The 22114-nt window shown below is 36.4% G+C and overlaps 1 protein-coding gene across 2 annotated transcripts in view; it reads left to right on the top strand.

Annotated features, from left to right (window-relative positions):
• DMXL1 (Dmx like 1) overlaps positions 1 to 22114 on the top strand; it is a 72257-nt gene that overhangs the window by 34689 nt on the left and 15454 nt on the right. The window contains exons 19-33 of one of the 2 annotated variants that reach the window (XM_042829402.1): positions 26 to 136; positions 1355 to 1524; positions 4795 to 4892; positions 5487 to 5652; positions 6144 to 6396; positions 8223 to 9316; positions 9540 to 9731; positions 10774 to 10850; positions 11039 to 11163; positions 11940 to 12188; positions 12570 to 12683; positions 19451 to 19614; positions 20713 to 20852; positions 21164 to 21249; positions 21758 to 21959. In XM_042829402.1, the coding sequence (XP_042685336.1) occupies positions 26 to 136; positions 1355 to 1524; positions 4795 to 4892; positions 5487 to 5652; positions 6144 to 6396; positions 8223 to 9316; positions 9540 to 9731; positions 10774 to 10850; positions 11039 to 11163; positions 11940 to 12188; positions 12570 to 12683; positions 19451 to 19614; positions 20713 to 20852; positions 21164 to 21249; positions 21758 to 21959 (3241 nt within the window). The remainder of the gene's footprint in view (positions 1 to 25; positions 137 to 1354; positions 1525 to 4794; positions 4893 to 5486; positions 5653 to 6143; positions 6397 to 8222; positions 9317 to 9539; positions 9732 to 10773; positions 10851 to 11038; positions 11164 to 11939; positions 12189 to 12569; positions 12684 to 19450; positions 19615 to 20712; positions 20853 to 21163; positions 21250 to 21757; positions 21960 to 22114) is intronic. The other variant, XM_042829401.1, reaches the window with a different exon arrangement.

Below are 22114 nucleotides of genomic sequence, written 5' to 3'. Positions count from 1 at the left end.
TGCATACTAGTATGTTTAATTACAGGTGGAGAAACTCTTGATGAGTGCGGTTTAAAATTTTTGTTAGCTGTTCGACTTCACACATTTCTAACAACTTCGCTTCCTCCTGTACATCGAGCTCAGCTGCTTCACCAAGGTAACCAATATGTTCTTAAATGACATGTTAGTCAGTATAGTACATGTGATTTTTTTCTATTATGTCTGTGAAGAATCAATGAGGTAATTTTGTAATTAAAAAAAAAAGAGATCCATGGAAAAAAAAAACCAAACAACTGTAACAATTTTGTAGTTTCAATTTTATTTTTTCTATTTTATTTCCCCAAAAGAACAGACAGTAGCACCATGATGTTCCAATATCATTGTTTAGGAGTAATGAAGCAGAAAATACAGAATACTCCTTTGCTTAAGCTTTTATTACTTGGGGGAGGACGTGGGGTAAGATCCTTCTCTACTTAGACCCTAAAACCTTTTTTGTACACCTAGTGTAATTATCCAGGAAACTATTTTAAATGAAGTTTTTCATGGTACAGTTTTAACTAGTTCCAACCTTATATTACAAAATGGAATATTTGATTAGGATTTAACCAAATTTAAAGAGTTGGCTGTGATTATTTCTTCACCCTTCTATTAGTCATCAGAACAGATGATGATATTTTCAATCATTTGGTCACTTACTCAGCTACATACAAGGTTAGAACATTTCCAAATTATCGTAACACAGTATTATCAACTTAGGTCTCTGCTGGTATCCTTTAAATTTGAAATACTTACATGTCTCCTGAGCTGAGAAATTGGTGGGAATTACAAATGCCTCTTGTGCTCTTGTAGAAGAGCAGTTGAGTGTGCCACAGTGCAGAGCGGCATCCCATGGTCATCCTTAGAGTTTCAGACATCTATAGCTAGCTTTTATAGCAATTACTGTTTCCCTCATATCATGGCTCTCATCTTCCAGTGTTCTTGTATGTCTCTTGTCAAATATGTTTTCTCCTGGACTAATCTTTAACTTCACGTTTTCCAATCTAAGTAGAGGTAATGAAAACACTGAAAAGTTGACAGACCTGTTGCACTTCATTTTGTAGCTAATCTTCATGCTACATATTAGAATTTGGGCTTCAGTCAGTAACTATTCTTTGCAAACTAAACAGTTTTAAAGTGGAAAAAAATGCTTTTATCTGCATGAGCTTTTTAAAATACTCAGTGTGCAGTGCTTAAAATATTTTAAAATTTCTGTTATCAGTAATGCTGTCAAAAGTTCAAAATAAACAATTGGGCCTTCTTCCCTTTTCTCTTAACTCCCTTACCTTCTTGCAATGGTCTTATTTCGTTTTATTTATTTTTTATTGTGATTATCTAGGTTTATCTACCAGTCATTTTGCCTGGGCATTTCATTCAGTAGCGGAAGAAGAACTACTGAGCATGCTCCCTGCAATGCAGAAAGGGGATCCAACGTGGTCAGAACTCAGAGCTATGGGTATAGGATGGTGGGTTCGAAATATCCATAGCTTGCGGAAATGCATAGAAAAGGTAAAGATAGTGCTCTGAAACAAACTGCAAAGCTGCTTTTCAAATAACTGTCCTCTAGTAATTACCATCTATTTACGTTGTTTGAAATTTTAAATATGTGAAGTCCAGCCTTTCTGAATTTTTCATGCTGTATTTATAATGAATAATTTAGTACAATTTTATATTTAACTTTTTTTTAGTAATTTAAGTTTCAAATTCCAGTGTGGAATACATTTTGGGATTTTGGAAACCGGATTTCGATTATTACGGTACAATAGTAGATGCTCAGTATGCAGGTTGATCTAGTAGTTGTTCTTCTATAGCAAAGATCTCTTCTATGTTAGGAAGCAAGTTATGGCAGAATGTTCTCTTTCAAAACCTATCAGACGTCAGGCCAACTAAGCTATTATACGTATGTCTTGCAAATTGATGTATTTCCCTGTCAGCAAAGCCTTCTAATGTTCTTTTCTATAGTAATTGTGTGTTTGAATTGTCACAGATGTGGCAATTCCTAACCTCACTATCACTTGTTTTAAGCTTTTGGAAGAGCCAAAAGTGTTGAGCTAGAAAATGACATGCTCAATTTGACTACAAGGCACAAAGTGGTAAAATGCATGTCTCTACTTCTACTGTTTGGTCTTCAGCAATTAATCATCATTTCATGAAAGTTACTTGCCTTGTATTTAAATACGAATAATTTATAAAATTGAAGTTTCCTGGGCCTATATTTAAGGTCACTTTACCTGGGTCTTGGATAATACTTACTGACATTTGCCCGTTTTCCTTTTCAGCTTTCAAAAGCAATCTTCTCCTATTGTGATGGGTACCAGCCTCTTCTTCTAGTCTCCATCTATCTTTTGATTACCAGAGTAACTAATATGTTAATTTTGTTATAATTTCAGGAACTAACTTCAACTGTAGGCCTTGACAGCTGATCTGATAAAAAAATACTTTTAGCTAATGGTTTTGTAGTTCCAGGTGGTGGAACATGGTTGGGACACAATGGTACACATGTAGAGAGATGTCTCAGATGGTTAAAGGCTCTTCAGGAGAGATAGAACCTGTTAAAGTAGTGCAGAGGAGGGCTGTAAAGGTGCTTAGAAGGTTGGAGCACCTCTCATGAAGATAGGCTGAGAGAAGAGATGCAAGCCTTAGAGAAGAGAAGGCTGCAGAGAGATCTAATAACAGCCAGCTAGTACTTAAATAGGGACTGCAGGAAAGATTAAGAGAGATTTGTTTTTCTCAGAAGTGTAGTGATACGACAGTGGGTAATGGCTTTTAAACTTAAAGAGGGTACATTTAGATCAGATGTTAAGAAAATGTTCTTTACTACTGCGGTGATGAGGCACTGGAACTGACTGTTGTGGGAAGCTGTAGATACCCCATCTCTGGACATACTCAAGAGCAGGATGGATGGGTATTTCGGCAACCTGATCTAGTGGAAAGTGTCTCTGCATATGTCAAGGGAGTTGCATCTAGATAGTGGTATAAGTCCTTTCCAGTCCAGATCATTCTGTGATTTAATGACATGGGGGCAGTGTGGTGGTTTAAGTCTGTCTTGAGCACAGTGTTCATGAAATTACGGTTTTCAGTCTTTGGTGAAGTATGGAAGATGGTCAGAAGAACCGTAGATCTGTAGTAAGATCTCCTGTTTGGAGACGTGGTTGACAGAGTCCCATGGGAGATTTCTGAAAACTTGGACCTTCTTCAAAAATGAGATCGTTAAGGTGAAGGAGCAGGCTGTCCCACCCAGTTCACTAGACGTAAAGCTGGATGGGGATAAAGTCAAGCTGACAGCTTGGCTTAACAGAGAGCTTCTTCAGGAACTAAGGAAGAAAAACAGAATTTATGAGCTCTGAAAGAAGGGGAAGACAACTCATAAGGACTACAGAGCTGTCATGAAGTTGTGCAGTGAGAAAATGGGACAAGTCTAACTAGAATTCAGTTTGGCTAGTGCAGTAAAAGAAAAAAGGTTCTATAAGTACCTCATCAGTAAAAGGATCGTTAAAGAGAGTCTATTCTTTGTTGATATAATGGGAAACATGATAAAAGATGAGGAAAAGGGCGAGGTGCTTATTGCTTCTTTTGCCTCAACCTTTATTAGTAAGAGCGTTTGCTCTCAGGATACCCATCGTCCTGTTTTGGAAGATGGTGGTGGGGAGCAAGATGTAGCTCCTATAATTCAGATGGAAACTCTAATTGACTTGTTGCATCATTTGAATATTCACTACAAAGAGGCCAGATTGGGATTCATCCAAGGATACAGAAGGAGCTGGTGAACACTTGGCTTTCGAGTTGATTGGAGGTTAGTAACTGTGACTCCAATCCGTAGGAAGGGTAGGAAGGAATATCCAGGGATCTACAGGTGTCAGTCAGATCTTGCAAGTGCCAGGGAAGGTTGTAGTGAAGTTCGTCGTGAATGGCATTGTAAAGGAGAATCAAATGACCAGCCACAGCATTCCTGTGTTTATGAAGGCTGGTCCTGCCTATCTAAAATGATCTCCTGTGACTAGAGAACCCACTTAATAGATGAGGGAAAAGCTGTGGATGCTACCTACTTGGATTTTATTAAAATGTTTGACACTGGTTTTGAAAATATCCTGGAGAAACTGTTTGCTTTTGGCTTGGATAGGTGTACAGTTCACAGGGTGAAGAGCTAGCTGGCTAACTGGGCTCAAACCATAGTGAATGGAATTCGGCTCAGTTTTGGAGTCAGCTTTGCTTAATGTTTTTATCAATGATCTGGGTGGTATTTCAGGTGAAGAAAAGGAGGCTCAGGGGAGACTTCATCACTCTACAACTACCTGAAGGGAGGCTGCAGAGAGGAACGGATCAGTATCACTTCTCAGGTGACAAGTGATAGAACTTGTGGAAATAGTCTGAAGTTGTGCTAGAGGAGGCATAGATTGGTTCTCATGAAGAATTTCTTCATAGTGTGTGGTCAGGCATTGGAATGGGCTGCCCAGGGAAATGGTGGAGTCCACATCCCTGGAGATGTTGAACCAATGGATGTGTCAGTGAAGGACATGGATGAGTTATGGGAGTTAGTAGGTCAGTTTGGCGGTTGGACTTGATGATCTTGGAAGGCTTTTCCAATCTAAAAGATTCTGTAATAAAAGTAGGGATTGTAGCAGTGGTAGCTACACACATCTTTAGACCCAGAGTGAGAAGAGGGATTATTTTGTTAGAGAACATCTTAGCTCAGTGAAGCACAGGGGATGGGAGGAATCCAATCTAAGTCTCTTAAATTCTGGTGTGCTTTTTTCCCCCCTTGTTGAATTGTCTTCACAGGTAGCCAAAGCAGCCTTTCAACGAAACAATGATCCACTTGACGCAGCCATTTTTTACCTTGCAATGAAAAAGAAGGCTGTGATCTGGGGATTGTATAGGTAAGTGATACCAGGGTCTTTACAATATACAATATAACTTGGAAAAGAAATGTTGAATGCAGTGCTGATTGAAAAGAAGCCCAAATGTTACCACTGAAAGCTGAGAATGAATTTCTAAATAAATTAATACACTAATCACTGAGATTCTTATATTTACTGTGGTGATTTTGTCATTTCTAAAGGTGGATGAATCAAGCTTTAGTCTCAGACGTACTCTAATTTCATACATTGCTAAATTCAGATTAGCTTATAGGGGATTGCCTGTGTTATGTTTGGAATGGCAGTAGTATCCTTAGAAGTGCTTTCAGAAATAATTTTGTGGGAAATTCAAAGAACTGAGTTGAGCATTTCTTTCAGACAGACATTTCATAGTAATGTTTAGCTTTGTGAACGTCTTAAAAATTAGGTTGTGATGAAGATTGAAGATCTTACCTTAATTTTTATATTTACCAATGATTTTGTTAGTTTGCAATAGCAAAGCCTCCTTTGCGCTCAGTGCTATGAACACATCTGCGTACTCACATCTGACCAAATGAAGAGCAAAAATGCATCTAATAAATGCGTAATATTTCTATCAATTATATTCAAATGCAGATCCCAAAAAGACACCAAAATGACGCAGTTTTTTGGAAACAACTTCTCTGAGGACAGATGGCGTAAAGCAGCATTAAAAAATGCTTTCTCTTTGCTTGGCAAACAGCGTTTTGAACATTCTGCAGCATTTTTCTTGCTGGCAGGTCACTTAAAAGATGCAGTGGAGGTAATGAAGTAATGAACTTCTTTGTTATATTGTTCTAAACTTAACAATGAATCAAGTGTGAAAATATGTAAGAAACATTGCAATTTAAATTAATATGACCACTGAAAATTCCAGTTTGTTTGCTCTTTTACTCTCTCACCCCCCACCAATGCATTAATGATATACAGATCTTTTCTTTACATCTTAGTTGTTATGCTGCTGATAATGAAGAGGTCCCATGGTTGATGCCTCTGTAATAATACTAGGAGGGCTATCTACCATAACTTCCTTTCAGATTCTCTGTTCTGCCACATGTAGTACAATGTAAATTTCCATTGCTACCCAAATTTTCATTGTTTCCAAATTAATTCCTAGTTCCTGCTTAATTTTTGGAATTGATATACGTATTTATGTCAGTTTGAACAGGTGAATATCACTTCCGGTCTACAGTTATTTTAACCAGAGAAGAAATTACAGTGTTTGTAATTACAACTGTACTTATTTTCTTTCAGGTCTGTCTTGAAAAACTGAATGACATTCAGTTGGCTCTTGTAATTTCAAGACTTTATGAGTCAGAATTTGAAGTATCTAGTACTTATAAATCTGTACTACAGAAGAGAATTTTGGGAAGTGTGTTTTCTGGAAAGGAGAGCACAGGAAACATGTACAATGATCCTTTTCTGAGAAGTATGGGTTACTGGATTTTGGAAGACTATAGCAAGGCTCTTGACACTTTGATTAAACATTCTTTTGAAGATGAAGGAGGTAAGAATAAATATTTTGGCTGTTAGGCTGGTTTTAACTATTTATGCATTTAAAGAGTATTTTCTTAGGTACAATCTAAATGTGGCTGGGGTGCTGCACCGGTTTGCTCACCACCAGGCATGACAAGCTCTATACCATCCGGAAGATTCCTGGAACTTAGAGAAGATAGTTTCCTGAGCCAGGTAATAGACAGCCCCACTAGGGGTGATGCAGTGGTGGCACCTGTTACTCACCAGTGGAAATGGACTGATTAGTGACATCAGGGTAGGATGCTGACTGTGCAGTGGTGAAACTCGCACTCCTGAGGAATATGGGCAGGTAAAGAATAAAAGGAAGCTTAATTCTAGGAAAGCCAGCTTCTAACTCCGCAGGGAGTTAGTCAACAAAATCCCCTGGGAATCCGTCCTCAAGGACAAGGATTGTGTCCCCAGCGGAGTGGGGCTGGCAGATGTTTAAGGAAGACTTCCTTAGAGCACAAGAGCTCTCCATCCCCAGGTGCAGAAAGTCAGGAAAGGAGGACAAGAGACCAGTGTGGCTGAACTGAGATCTGCTGGTGAAACAAGAACAAGCAAGAACAAAATGCACAGTTTCTTCATCAGTGGAAGATGTGGCAGAGTAACCTGGGTGAAATATAGGGATAATACAGGGATGCTGCTAGGCTGTACAGGGATGGAATCAGGAAGGACTTGGCAAAAGGTGCAAAGAAGGATAGGAAAGGTGTCTATAAGTACATCAGCCGGAAAAGGCTAGTCCCATTAATTCCTGAGTTTAGTATTCTCAACATTAAATGTTTCAAGACAGTTAAAATGATAGCTGGCTTATATTCGGGTTAATGAGAGGAAGTTGATAAATGAAGACTCAGTCCCTAGAGCTGTGGAAATTGATGTATAAACTGATTCCAGTAGGAGCACAATACTTCAAGATGATTTTGAGAGATGAGTGATACATTGTTCAGTTGTTTAGATCTTGGTCACATGCTTCTGTGTTAAATCATTTTAAAATGGTACTTCTTTATTGATTTAGATAAATTTATCAATTTAGAGTCTTCCATGTGTTATTTTGCATTGTCGTCTTAAGAGCTAATCTTCTTACACCTGGTTCCTGTTATCTGTAGTTTTATTGTCATAACTTCTTGTAGCAGAAACAAGTATATTATCTCAGCTAATATAGGACAATTCACAACTTTTTTTTTTTTTTTTCTGTACTGGTTGCTCCTTATATTTCAGTGTTTTTCTAAAATCTTTTCATACATGGTGCAAGTTGGTAACTGAATTATATAAGCTTGTTGTGGTTTTGAACGTGAAATCTGTAGAGGCTTCATTCATGCATCATAAATTTATTGAATGCAGTACTGATATGAATATATGTAAGTGTTATGGATTCCCTGTTGGGATTCCTTTAAGTTGCGTTTTGTTGAGAAGCACACAAATTAAAAATGCTAATCCAAAATTTGCTGAAGGATGTTAAGTTAAAAAAAATTCTTAGGAAGCTGGAGGATCTTAATGTCTCTTAGTACTGGAAGCTTTAGAAATTGAAGCTATCAGCAAGAATGTGTTCTCCTTTAACTGCAGGAGAACAGGCCTACTTCCAAGGAAAATAAATGAATACTTATTATATACTCTCACTCAGTCTTCTGTCTTTAGCGGTGATTAAATTTCCTCCCTACCTTCTCACGTATTGAAATGATGATGATGAAAGATTACTTTAATGAAGTCAACAACAGAATGAATATTAAGACCTAACAGTCTTCTGTTGAACTACAGACTTTTGAGATGTTATTTCTTACTGAACTGTAGATTTGTCCTCATGATGCAATATCTTTTCAGATGTAGGAGATGGCTCAGCAAGCTGTAATCCTGCAGTGTTTAACTTTTACAACTACTTAAGAACACATCCTCTCCTTCTGAGACGTCATTTTGGCTCTTCTGATGCCTCTTCCACACACATGTGCCTAACAGTGGAAAATGGATTAGCTGACAAAATCAACCTAGATGAAAGGCGACTTTTCTTCACCACTGCATATGCTCATTTAAAAGCTGGTTGTCCTATGTTGGCCTTAGAAGTGTTATCAAAGATGCCCAAGGTTGTCAAGAGGTCAAAGCCATTCTGTAGATCCCCCAGCTTAATGGATACTAGTAAAGATTTCTCACCGTCTTCTCCTCTTAAAGAGTTGGAAATAAAAGATGAGTCTTCCAGTATTGATTGGTCACAGCCAGCTTTGAATGATCTAGGGTCATCTTCAGACTGCTCATCAGGAAAACATTCGAATTCAACTCTTTCATTTGACTGGAGCCAACCAAATATAGTATTCCAAGACGACGAAGGCTTGAAGCTACAGTTGGACAGTGATGAAGGTGATGAGAATGAAGATTCTTCCCTGGTAATGAAAGAACTAAAACCTCTGAAGAAAAATGAAAAATCCTATGAAACAAGTTCTAGCTACACGGAATCTTTTAGCGTAGTTGATGAAAAAGATATTCTAAGTCCATCAGAAGATATAATTTCTGCACAGCTGAAGTTTAGAGCATGCCTGAAAATTCTTACGGTAGAGCTTCGTACGTTGTCCACTGGTTGTGAGGTAGATGGTGGAAAATTGAGGTATCAGCTTTATCAGTGGCTTGAAAGGGAAGTGATAGCTCTTCAAAAAACCTGTGATTATAGTGTTGAAATAGATGAAATGCAGTCTGGAGTTAGCATGATGCCAGAGGAAGCTGCATTACATGGAAACACTGTAGACTTGACTGACCAGCAAAAAAACATGCTGCAGAAAGGAAACTTTCAGAAAAGACGTCAGTGGCTTCTGAAATACCAGTCTCTCCTAAGAATGTTCCTTAGTTACTGTGTTCTCCATGGCTCTCACGGTGGTGGTTTGGCATCTGTCAGAATGGAGTTAATTCTGCTGTTGCAGGAATCTCAGCAGGTATGTGGGGAGTTTGATTTGTGAGTTCTCCACTTTGGGTTGGTTGTAGGTTTTTGAACATTTCGTATTTTAATTCAGATTTTCCTATTATAGTATATACCTGTTTTATTATAAATGTGACACTTTGCATTCTATAAGGTAGAGGTTTCCTGAAAAGTAAAATAAAACAAAACAGAAACTGTACTGCTGTGTGTGTTTAAGTGTGTTTCTCACTTGTTTTTAGGAACAGTCAATACAGATACCATCCAGCCCTGTTCTAGAGCAAAGCTCCGTACCTCTCCTATTTGCTTGCACAGCTAGTGCCAAAACAGTGGTGGCTAATCCACTGTTACATCTTGGTAACTTGACTCATGATATCTTACATGCCATAATAAACCTTGATTCACCGCCTCATCCAGATACACAGAATAATAAGGTGTGGGTCGTCTTTTTTTGTCTTTATTTGTTATTTTCATTGACCAGTCTGCATGAATGTTTTTCTGACTGTATAAAAACTTCCTAATGTACCTTCCTGATATGTAACAAAATCATGGAACTTAAATATTTTATCCTGTAATACTAGTGTTGGGCTGAAAGAGAGAAGCCCATCTACTTCAGTTACACTTTCACAACTAGATATTTGTCTGAGATAGTATCTGTTATGGAAAACACCACCAGTGTCACTGTTGGCTTTACTAAATACAATCATAATTTCTGTTATTTTAATGGTAAGCTATCTTCAATCCTACACAAGTAAAATTAAATTTAGAAGTATAAAAATTGGTCTGCAGAGTGTAGAAAACGTTAAAGAAACATTTCCGTCAAGCAATATTTATTTCTAACAGTAAAATGTTATTTATTTATCTTTCCGTAAGATTTCTAGTATAGTTAGGCTGGGAGTGGGGATAAGATCTGAAGTTTAGGTTAAACCTTTCCTGCCATTTTGTATGCGTTAGGTTTTACTGTGGATATATAGAGAGTGCTCCAGAGATTGATTTCTTAGTTCCTATTCTGATTTCAGAGGATACAGATAAATATCTGTTTTAATTTTTATGAATACTTAGGTGTGTCTTATGGTACATGAAATATGTATCAGTTATGAGGGAAAAAACTCATGTTCAGTATGATACTGAGTAAATTGTGTCTGAGAACTGTACAAATGTGTTCAACAACTAAGGTGCATTATAGTCTTCATTATGAAGCATGGCATCTTTAATTCTGAGCCAACATGCTGTCTTAGGGTGTAATCAAGCAATGCAGCTAAAATTGAGCTGTGACTGTGGGTAGTTTGGGTTATGTGAGTGCTTTCCAAAGTGAGTTGAAATTAATTTTTGTGAGGCCTTTGTTAGTGATTTTGCCTTCAGTGCTTGCATCTTCTACATGAGTGCCCCTTTTACAAACCTGTATGCGTTAAATACAATGATACTAACCACAGTTTATCTTGAGTGTGATACATGCTATAAAATTTTATCTTCCAGATATATGTAATGCATAACTTAGCAGCATCACTTTCGGCTTGCATCTACCAATGTCTTTGTGATGGCCACAGTTACAGGTAAGGTCTTTGAAAAACACTTTTTAGAGAAAAGATTGATTCACTGTGATGATTGTGCAATACGCAGAGCACGTGCAGGCAGTACTGACATCTGCCTATGTTCAGTAAAGGCTATAACATGAATAATTTTAAACCAAACAGGTGAGTTTTTTTGTTTGTTGGTTTTAATACAACATTGTGTTTTACAGCTCATTTCAAGCAAATCAGTTTACTGGGACAGTTTATCAGACAGTGCTGTTAACTCAGCGCGATTCTCTAAGATCAACCTTGGAAGAAACAGTGACTCCCAATACACCACCAGCTCAGTGGCCAGGTAGGTCTTTGTTTCTTTCCTCTTCTGAAAAAATGTGGGGATGCACTGTAAGAGCATGTAAATATGCTCTAGAATTTCTAATAGTGTATATAACGCAATACTGGTAGAAGTGAGTTATTAAAGTTTATCTTCAGTTATTCCCTGACTTGACTGATACTGCTTTCTCTTACTAAAAATTGCTAGCTGGGTCTTTCAGTAAAGAGCCAATAGAAGTACAGTAAACCGTTGTAGAGCACAGGCTCTGCTTTCTCTCGCTGCAGCCAGCTCTTCGGTCTCACTATTGTTCTGCTTTCTTATCTTTTAAAGCTATTTTCATATGTTTCTTTGTGCTCCACTTCAGAATGACTGCAGCTTTGATCCAGCTATTGAGCTAACTCAAAATTGTTGAAAATGGGAAGTTTTTAACATATTATATTCTGCTGCAGCTCTGAAACCTGTTTAGCTCTTGCTGGGGTGAAGCTACACTGGTCTCTTTACAGGGTGTGTAAGCTACATATAATTGATCTTACGAGCATCAGTTGACAACAGTAACTTCAATTTGAGCATAACCAAGAAATATATTTACATATCATAAGTTTTGTTTTCCTAACAAAAACTTCAAAGAAACATTCAAGAAATCTTTCTGAGAACCTCAAGCAGTTATTGTGTTTGGATATTAGGCTGTAGAATGCAGCAATACTAGGATGTCGCTGTCTCTTGGACTTTTCAGTTTCTTCTGAAGCAGAATTTTTAACATGTGCACATTCAGCTTTTGGGGTATTTTTGTATTTCAACAGGAATAACAGCTCTAGTACGTCTCTTGAATTCTGCTGGTGAGGAAGCTCAGCCAGGACTCACAGTCTTACTTTGTGAAATTCTAACTGCAGTCTATCTGAGTCTCTTCATCCATGGCCTAGCAACACATTCCAGCAGTGAGTTGTATAGAGTTATGACTCACCCACTTAACAACAAAATGTGGTCTGCAATCTTTGGAGGAGGAGCTCATACACCTATCAAAGGACAGCAGCAATTGAAGACAAAAACTGGTATGTCTTTTTTTGGAGGGATAGGTGGGGGAGCTGGGTTTTTGTTGTTGGAAGATGTTTTTACTGCTGAAAGCTTAAGACTAATTTCATTAAAGTCTATGTTCAATAGTGATTAAATCTGCAAATTAAAATAATCTGAAATTCTTAACAGATATTCTGCAGAAGAGAGTGGGAAGCAGAAAAGCAGGTGTGGTATTTAGTGTTACTAGTTTTTAGTTAGTACAACTGCTGTAATATGACAGAGTTGCATTCATTTTAAAGAGAAGATTTTCAATTCAATTAAAACCTAGTTTTTAATATTCATTTTAAAGCTTTCCAGTTCTGTCCTAACAATAATATATTCCCATCTTACAGACACAATGTGTTTTCTCTCTTTGGCAGGTAGGCACTTCCCAATGCCTAGCCCACATCAGGTAGTAGTGTTCTCCATGGAATGCGTGGGGTTTTCGAAATCCCTTACTACCTTCAGTACTCATAGTCCTACCAAGTCTGCAGGCAAGATAATAGATTTAGTACTAGGCCTCTACATGCAGTTTGCTATGTGTGGGTTTTTTTTTTTGTTTTTGTTTTTTTTTTCTGGTTTTTTTTTTGCATATATAGAAAGAGAGAAAAACTTCTGTTTACAAGCCATGACATCAAAATTTAAAGCCATGTTCTGTAATTTCAGCAGCAGTTCAATCAGGCCTTTTTATCAAGAAATTTGCTAGTGCTGTAGTACTTAACTGTACTTCCTTTGAAATAAGTTTTGAATATTTTTTTTCCATGGTTTGAAGTGATCAGAAGTGTTTCATATCTTTTAGAGAGCTGCTTGTTTTGCTTCATGAACATAAGCATTATTATGCATGTGGATTTCTAAGTTTTCATTCTAAACACTGCAAAGAAAAGGTGCCTTGCTTCTATTCAATTCTGAATTCAATTTTCAGAGCACTTTACTTTTAAATTCTTCAGGTTTAAATTCAGAAAACTATCCACAATGAATTTTGTAGGTTTTTTGTACACATTTCTGCTTTCTAACTCAATTGCTCATACTCCAACTATCATACAGATATCTAACATTAAAAGAAAACAACAAAGAAGGAATGCTTAATAAATATGAATTCTCTTGAAATATGGTGGCTTCTTACATCACATCTGAATATATATGCATTTATATATAATATACCTTGTAATATCTATAATATAATATCTATAATATATAATATCTATAACTTGTATTGTAATTGTTGCTATTATACTACATATAAAAACACAAAACGTTCATTTGAGGAAAATGGATGTTTAAATACCAATTTCCAGGTGTTTAGAAAAGTACTTACAGGGTAGAGATTCTCATTTTCTATCTATCACAGTTTTCTCTGTGGCTTTTTGTTAAATATATTTGCCCAATCAGTATTGCATAATTAGAAGATATACCTGGTTTTTGTTGGCAGTGTCTTAGGTGCTGGTAACTGTATGCTGAAGTTTGATAATGCTGTTGTTCCTGTTTTAAAATTAATCTATTTGTCTTAACGTAGTGAGATACTGAAGGCTACTTCTGTCCTGTCTGCAGCATGTTTTTCTTATAAATGAATGATGACTGACTGCAGGATTAATAAAACTGTTGCTAGAAGAGACAAGAATCAAACATTGAAAACTTAATGAAATAATAATTGGCAGAGATGATCAAACACTAGTCAAAAGACCTAATAGGGCTGTGGTATCTTGGAGCTATTGAACACTTGGATAAACAGTGCTGTAAGCAGCTTGACCTAACCAGCTTTGTTTTGAACATGGGCCTCCAGAGGTCTGTTACAGCCTATGTGGTAGGTAATTGAGGGTTTGTTCATTTATTCTTCCTCTTTGAAGCAAAGGAGTCAGGTTATAATCAGCTATGTTTTTGTACCTTTACTGAAAATACATGCTGGCACTCAGCAATGAACACTGAGTAGCATGTCATTTAGACGTGATACAGAGTTATGCACAACTAGAGCAGTTTTTATGTGTTCACTTTTAGATCTTTGTGACAGATTTTCACTTTCAGATGGAGATGAAAAGCCAAAAATTTTTGATGTTAAGAATTCTGATAGGTTAATAATACAAAATTGTCTGGTTGTACAGGGTCCTGCATTGGCCCTTACTCCGTTTCATCAATTCTGCTGCACTTCAATCTGAATGTGGTTGTCAATCTACAAATTTGAAACCTGTTTAAGAGAATAATAGTAATATGTAATAGTAACGTGTACTTAATTGGCCAATAAAGTTGTCACTACGCTTGCTGCCCCTTGTTTAAATTGATTTATGCGTACAGTCAGCTTCAGGATGTTTTCTTCCAATTAAATATATCTCATTGGGTTTTTTACTTCTATTTCTAGAACTTTTAAGATACTTCAGACACAAAGGAAACCAAATAATAGGTCTGTCTTCTATTCGGAATTAGTTTGTATGAAAAATTTGCTTTATTTCTTTCACAGTAAAGATCAGAAAAAGCAATAGCAGTTTGAATACTTGTGGAGTTTCTTCACATATACTTTTCAGCCACATTTCTTGTTCCTGTAGCAAATGATTTTGACTGTATTATATTAGCATCTGAGAATTTCTGTTCCTATTTATGTATTAAAATAGTGGATATATCATGTTTTCTAAGGTGCAGTTAACATCTGAAAAATAATCCTATTGCTTTTGAAATCTTATTTTCCACGTAGTTTTTCTTCAAAACTGCCTCAAAACATTGTGTGACTTAAGTCTATATAGAGATGGTAAGTTTTCTAAAATCCAGGGGTTTCCTAAAGAAAAGTTTTAATTTTTTCTTTAGAAATTCATAGTTTAATTTCATATATTCAATTTTTCTATATTGTAAGAGTGCACTAAATCTTTTTCCAAACTGAGTATTTTGCAAGCACAATTGATAGAATTAAAGTAGCTATTTTAACTGTCAGAAATCTACAGACATGTGACTGTTATAAGAAGTAATTTTCTCTGCTGCTGATGCTAATGCTTTGAGCAATTAAAGTTGGAGTAGAAATGTGATTCCTGACTTCTTCGGTAGTTGTACTTCTATAGGAAAGAAGGGTAAACTCTTGATTTGCTGTGATAACTTGACTGACATACAGCAGGTTTTGTGAAACAGGTTAATAACGAGGACATGCAGATAAAAAATTTGTGCAGTTTGACTGTGATAGGATAAGAGAGAATGGCCTTTATGGGGAAATTGTTCCAGTGAAGTTGTGAATGCCCCATCCCTGGAGGTGTTCAAGGCCAGTTTGGATAGGCACTGGGCAGCATGATCTAGTGGATGGCAATCTTGCCTGTGGTGGGGAGTTGAAACTACATTGGCTTTATGGTCTCATCCAACCAAGCCATTCTGTGATCAGATAATAAATTTCATCAGCAGGTCACAGACAACGCTGAATGTCTTCAGTTTTATACTTTATATCTAGGAATGGCTTCATCTTAGAATAGGTAAAAAAATTACTCAAGTTTTACTACCTTCCAGGTTGTGTAAGGGCCTACAACACCCATACTAAACTTGTAATTCAGAATTGCCTGTTATGTTGTTAGTAATGGAAATGTTGATCTGAATGTGTTTCATTCTAGCTAAGTAGTTGAGTCTGCAATATTAGGTTTGTTTTTATGCTGCTTTGGATTACTGAGTGTTTCATTATTTGTGTGGCTTTTTGTTCTGTTTGTTGTCTTGCTGTTTCTAACTTATTGTTTCTAACTTATTCTTAGTTCAGCCACCTGTTAAAGCAGAAGTTTGTTGTGAAGTTTGCATTAAGATGGATGGCTCCCTTAGATGATTATAACAGGAAAGGTCTACAAAATGTGTGTATGTCACACATCTCTTTATTGTGCCCATCAAAATTTTTTCAGACATTTGTGCTTACTGTTTATTGAAGTGACCATATTTAAAGTGCCACATTATTTACATAATATCTTCAGAAATATCTGAGGGATTAATACATATTTGCTTTCAACTTTTCAATTAATTGTTATGCATAAAGTAGTGCAAAAATACAAAAAGGTATGCAGTCTTAAGTATGTGTACTAATTGTATTTATTATTAATAATACAAAATAGCTCGATTATTAGAATCCCGTAGAACTGTATAGGTATTGCTACTGTCAAGTGCTGATTCATTAATTTATCAACTTGGACTTACATGTCTGAAGTCATGTAGGCCAGAGCTGTTATCCTTGAGGAAGCAGAATATAATGGTGAGAATGTTAGAGCTTGTAACACTGCAAAGTGCAAATTTGTTCCTAGTTTTGAAGACAACAAAATTTATCACTGTAGACTATCACTAGCCTGCTCTTGAAGTTGACATTTCCAGCTTCCTAGAGAGTTACAAGAATCTGCAAGTGGCTTTATGCTTAAGAAGATAGCGAAAGGATGGATACCAGTTTTCTTGCCAGTTCACCTTCTTTGGGTTTTGGCAGTGCTGATATTAGTTGTTCCTGCAGTCAAAGTTGATGCTTTTTTTAAAATACAGAGATGTTTTGATTTTAAGACTTGTTTTTTTTATAGTGTGCTGGGGTATTGATGCTTGATGCATGCACACAGTCTTTAATAAAGTGCACTATCTCTGACTCGCACATTAGATTAATTTTCAGATATTGAAAGAGATCTTCATCTTAGCTCTTCCTGGAGAGATGGAAAGGGGGTCTCATCGGCAACAGGTCTTCTGAATATCGTTTCACATGTTAGATCTTTGCAAAAGTAAAAGCATTTTACTTTTTGAATATAATCCAACTTTTTTGAAAATACGCTTTATTTGTGGTGAAGATGAAGATAAATATTTCAAATCAAGAAAGCATTTAAATTATTTTTTGGTAGTATTGCACAAGAAATTTGAAAGCAGGTTTAACTTGTGATCTGAAATTACAAATGTCAAAGACTTTTAATGACTATGTTGGTTTACTTAAATGCCTTTATAATGCAAAGAAATGAGGAAAAAGGAAGATTGGCATCAGTTCTAAGTTTTTCTAGCCATTAGGATGGTTGTAATTCATTTTCCTTAAATATTCCAATGAGCAGCCAGTAGTAGTCTTAAAAATATGAAGAATTATCCTACAGAGTGGAAAGAACGCTGTTCTAAAGTAAAGCATTCACTTTTTGGAGTCCACATTGAATAACAGCCTGCAAGCGTATACTTGTTTATTTCTATAGCATGCAACACTTGCTCCTTATCTTTATGCCAAATGAGTTTTTCTTTTTTTTTTTTAAAGCAATTGCTAACATTTCATACATAGTAATGCATGTACGTGCTCTTTGTCAGCTGATGAGCTTTTTTAAATAATGGTATGAAAATGCATTGTACTGCAGCTGTTATGCTTCCTTTTAATACAGGTAAGTGGATTTCAAATAATATCTCTTACAGGATGGTACAGTACAATATACTAGGATCACACAGGCTGTTAAAATACGCCACAATATCAAGTTGATGCTGAAAGATGAGATAATGCCTTCAGCTTTTGTTAGGCAGTGTAAGGTACATAAGTTATTTTAGACTTACGCTGAAGCTATTTTTAAATTGTCTTGAATCTTACTTTCCTCAAAGTTGGTTTAGTTTCTATTACCTTAAGTTTCATATCTGGAATATTTAACTGATCCTAAAAGCAATTATTTTTCTCCATTGTGCAAGACATTGTTTTGTAGTGATTGGAGTACCCATTATAGTTTTGAAGGAATTAATCTTTCAGGCATATATCAAGACTCTGAAGTCCCCTTTGGGGGAAAAAAAAATTAAAACGAAACAAAAGGAATAGGAAATAGGTGTTGGTTTTTTTTTTTTGTTTGTTTTGTTTTGTTTGTAATAGCTTCTTCCAGACATGCAGAAGGATGTTTATGAGCTATCTCCAACATTATTAACAGGAGGAAGTAATTTTAGAAGCTTCTATAGAAATTAGTATTATGGCTCTAGAAAGCAGAAGGGAATAATAAAGGAAGTTACTACATCAAGCACCATTTATGGTTGTGATGTTCATTTTAGCATATCCTAGGAAACAACTCTGGTCCAACATGTTGATGCTTGTAGTCAGTGATAAGGATTTCTGATCACCCTGACAGCTTTTTAATCCTTGTGTGTGTCCAGACTTTGTTCTGGGTAGTTGAACAAGAAATAAACTGAAGTGGGAGGAAGTGAATGGGTGCTTAAGTGCTGTGGTTCTTCTCAGTGATATTATAATTTTTAAATCTTACCTGGAAAAAAGAGATTTAAAAATGCTTACGGAAAAGATAAATGTTTAATGTCCAGTAAATAGATGTTGAAAGTTTGGGGAACATCAGAAGGCAGTTCAAAAATTATCTCTCTCCATCGTAATATTTTAACTTTCTCCATGTAATCAAAAATTAAAAGCAAAATTTACAAGTAGTAAATGGATTTGAGTCCATTGTATCTCTAACTGAAGATGAATGAAGGCCTCCTTGTTACATCTCCATGATTCTTCTCTCCTGCCTTTCTCTAGTTACGTTTTTTAGAGCCAGAACACTTAATTGCCCAAAGCCACTGACAGCCTGTAACATTCTTTTTCTATCAAATAAACTGAAAACAATTCACCTACCAAGAAGCAGAATGATTTCAGGTTATTAGATGGTTTTGTTGGCTTCTTTTTAAGCAAGCTATTACTACTAATGTGTTTTTTGAAGTTGGTCTTGCTATTAAGAAGTAGGAAGACTGAAACAAAACTTGTTCGCTTATTTCTGGTAAACCGGGTTAACATTTCTGTGATAGTCTGCATAAGCTGTTGCTTTGAGTACTGCAGTCTTTGAGAATGAAGGTCTCTAACAAAATATCTCTTAGATGCTGCTTATTATGATTAAAGTAAATCTTGCAGAATTGAAATTTGGACTAGAAATTGCAAGCTTAAGCATTTTCACTACTGATTCTGAAAGACAAAATTATTGCCTTTAAAAAAACCAGACAACTAGCAGACAACAACAAAAAATTCTGCATAGATCAATATTGAGCAGTACATACTGAGTTTATCTATTTTTGCATCATGACCTGAGCCATTATGTTTGTTATCTTTGCTGAAGGTTAAAAGCTTCATAATCTGCTGTGCTGTATTTTTTGTACTGTGGGCTGTCCCTTTCCGGCATTCTAGTTTTTCATTAGTTGTGCGTGTTTGAGGATTGGCATTATCTATGCTCATTTGCTACAGAAATAAAGTAACTTCTGAAGGCTTTTGTAATGAGGGAGCTTTCTTCTTTCTGTTAAGAAGCCCATTACTAAAAGTGGCAGGTGGAGCAGACAGTTCTAAGCAGTTTGCTTTCTTCCCCTTTAGATGATGGAGAGAAACAGCAAAAATGTTTCAATCTTTCATCAACAACCTCTCCGAAAGAGAGTTCTCGGGCAGCTGCCGTGCCATGGTTAGACCAAGAATCTCCATCTTACAAAGAAAGATTTATTCCTCCTGAGCTTAGTATTTGGGATTATTTCATTGCCAAGGTAATTGTTTGCTATTTCAAAAGTCTTATATTGCTCCTGTGATAGTATTTTCTGCTTAGTCTTTATCCCAGGTGCCAATTTAGATGTGTAGTAAAAGCCACCTATTGTTACTACTTGTGATTTTAATACTGTTGTGACATCGGTTTTTTCTCATACTGTGTTATGAACAAAAGTAACGTTGCTATAGAGTACAAATGTGTAAGGAAACATGAGTTAGCTGTTCAGAATGGAAATGTGACAATCACAAACTGCAGAATGATTAAGATTGGCAGGGACCTCTGGATCCATCTGGTCCAACGAAGCAGGGACTCGTACAGCAGGATGCCCTGGACCACATCTAAGCAGCTTTTGAAAATCTTCAAGGAGGGAGTCTCCTCTGCCTCTATGGGCCACCCCTGATCTTGCTTCATCACTTGCACAGTGAAAAAGTGCTTTCTGGTGTTCAGGCAGAACATCCTGTGTTCCAGTTTGTGCCCACTGCCACTTGTCCTGGGTTTAGATGCCACTGAAAATCTCCTGGCTCCATCCTTTTTGAACCTTTCTGTCAGGTATTCCTGACAGATATTATAGAGTATTCCTAGGGTATTATAGATGCAGCAGATCTCCCCTGAGTCTTCTCTTCTCCAGACTGAATAGTCCATGCTCTCTCAGCCTTCCATCATGGAAGAGATGCTTAAGCCTCTTGATCATCTTTGTGGCACTTTCTGTTATCTCCGTGGGTGAAATGGACTTGTTTACTTAATAGAAGTCAAGTAACATTGCCTTGTGTTATGTCTGCTATCTGAGGTCTTTCTGTGTAGAAGACTACATAACAGTGTGATTCATTTCTGTTAGCTGTATTAGCAAAATAAATATATTAGCCGTGCTTCAGGAAGAAGGGCCAACAAGAAATCACAAATACCAAATAACACACTGAGGTGCTGGGCTTGTCCTAAGTATTGAAATCTGTAAGCAGAGGATAGGATGTTTTTATGTAGAATAAGATGGCATACTTGCTATTTTATAAAATATTAAATGTTATAGTGATTTATTTTTAAAAACATAATGTAAAACTAAATGTTGGCTGGGAGATACTTAAGGAACGTTGTGTATTTTTAGCCTTTTCTTCCATCACAAAGTAGAGTGGAGTATGACTCAGAAGAGAGTCAAGAAAGTGGTGAAGATGATGATGATATTGATGGAGACGCGTTTGCAGCGAATTCAAATAATCAAGAGCATTTGAATGCTAATTCATACAGGTGAATAGCTTTTTTAGAATGTAAGTTGCTCTACAGTGATTAAATATGCATTTTTGGCCGTTTATTGTTAAGAGCATACACCTGTTACTTGGTATTTTCTGGGAGTGTGTTATCTAAGTCAATTTTTCAGTGATTAGTTTACTACCTAATACATTCTATAGTGGCCTTTAAGTTCAAAATATGTATAATATCCTAAAACATTGTGATTATGCATAGTTTATTGTAAGGATATAAGGCTTTGAGAAATCCTAACTATTAATGCATTAAAAAAATTCCTATCAGTAAATGACTTTTTAGTGTTTTCTTACTAGTTGGTCACTGATGCGATTGGCCATGGTTCAACTGGTACTTAACAACTTGAAGATTTTCTACCCTTTGGCTGGACACGATCTTTCAGGTAAAAAGCAGCAATCGTCTTTTTATATTTAATATTAGTTATGTGTTGAGTATTAAATATGTTCTATTTTTAGTCTAAAAGTTCTTATTTTTTTTCACAGTCTCTGATTAAATTGTTTTGATACTTCCTGTCATGATGTTATATATGGGTGAAAAAGGGAGCTCAGTGTTTAGCAGGAATCTGTGCATATTTGTTCTTTTCTATGCCTCTTAGTCATGCAAAGTGCTTACAATATTTTTCTTAGTGGAAAAGTTAATTTTTTTTGTAATTCAAGTTGCATAATTTCTACTCCTTGTTTAATTTACATTAGCCTTGAGGAAGGCTATACTTTATCTAGCAGTGTTATCACAAAGTTATCTTTTTATACCTGGAAACATCAGAATGAGCTTTCAGTAAAGACTGCTTTTGGACATACTTGAAATAAGCTTAAGTATTCAGCTATGGATTGTCTATATAAAGCTTGTAAAGGAGCATTACGTTTTTCATTATTGTTTACTCATCTGTCTAGAGCTTCCAGTTAGCTCACCAGTATGCCATGCAGTTCTGAAAACACTACAGCGCTGGGAACAAGTTCTTCTCCGACGTCTTGAGCTATATGGTGGTCCACCTCAACATTATATTTCAGTTCATGCTTCTGAGGATGCCCTAGCTGCTGGTCCTGCATTGCTTCGCCATAAAACTTTGCTTGAGCCTGCAAACACTCCATTCAGGCAAGGCTAACTTTTATAAATGCTGAGTGATGTAGTAAACATGAACCAAATATTACGTAGTCAGTGCATGTGACTCAACTTCAGTTGCAGTGTCATGCTAATTTCTGCATCTGCTGTAATCCCTTCTGAAATTATGGGTACAAATCAGAATCTAT

Source organism: Centrocercus urophasianus, unplaced genomic scaffold, assembly GCF_019232065.1.
Source record: "Centrocercus urophasianus isolate 14NV4802_14NV808 unplaced genomic scaffold, USGS_Curo_1.0 seq_31, whole genome shotgun sequence".
NCBI classification, from domain to species: Eukaryota; Metazoa; Chordata; class Aves; order Galliformes; family Phasianidae; genus Centrocercus; species Centrocercus urophasianus.
This window is presented reverse-complemented; position numbering and strand designations above follow the sequence as displayed.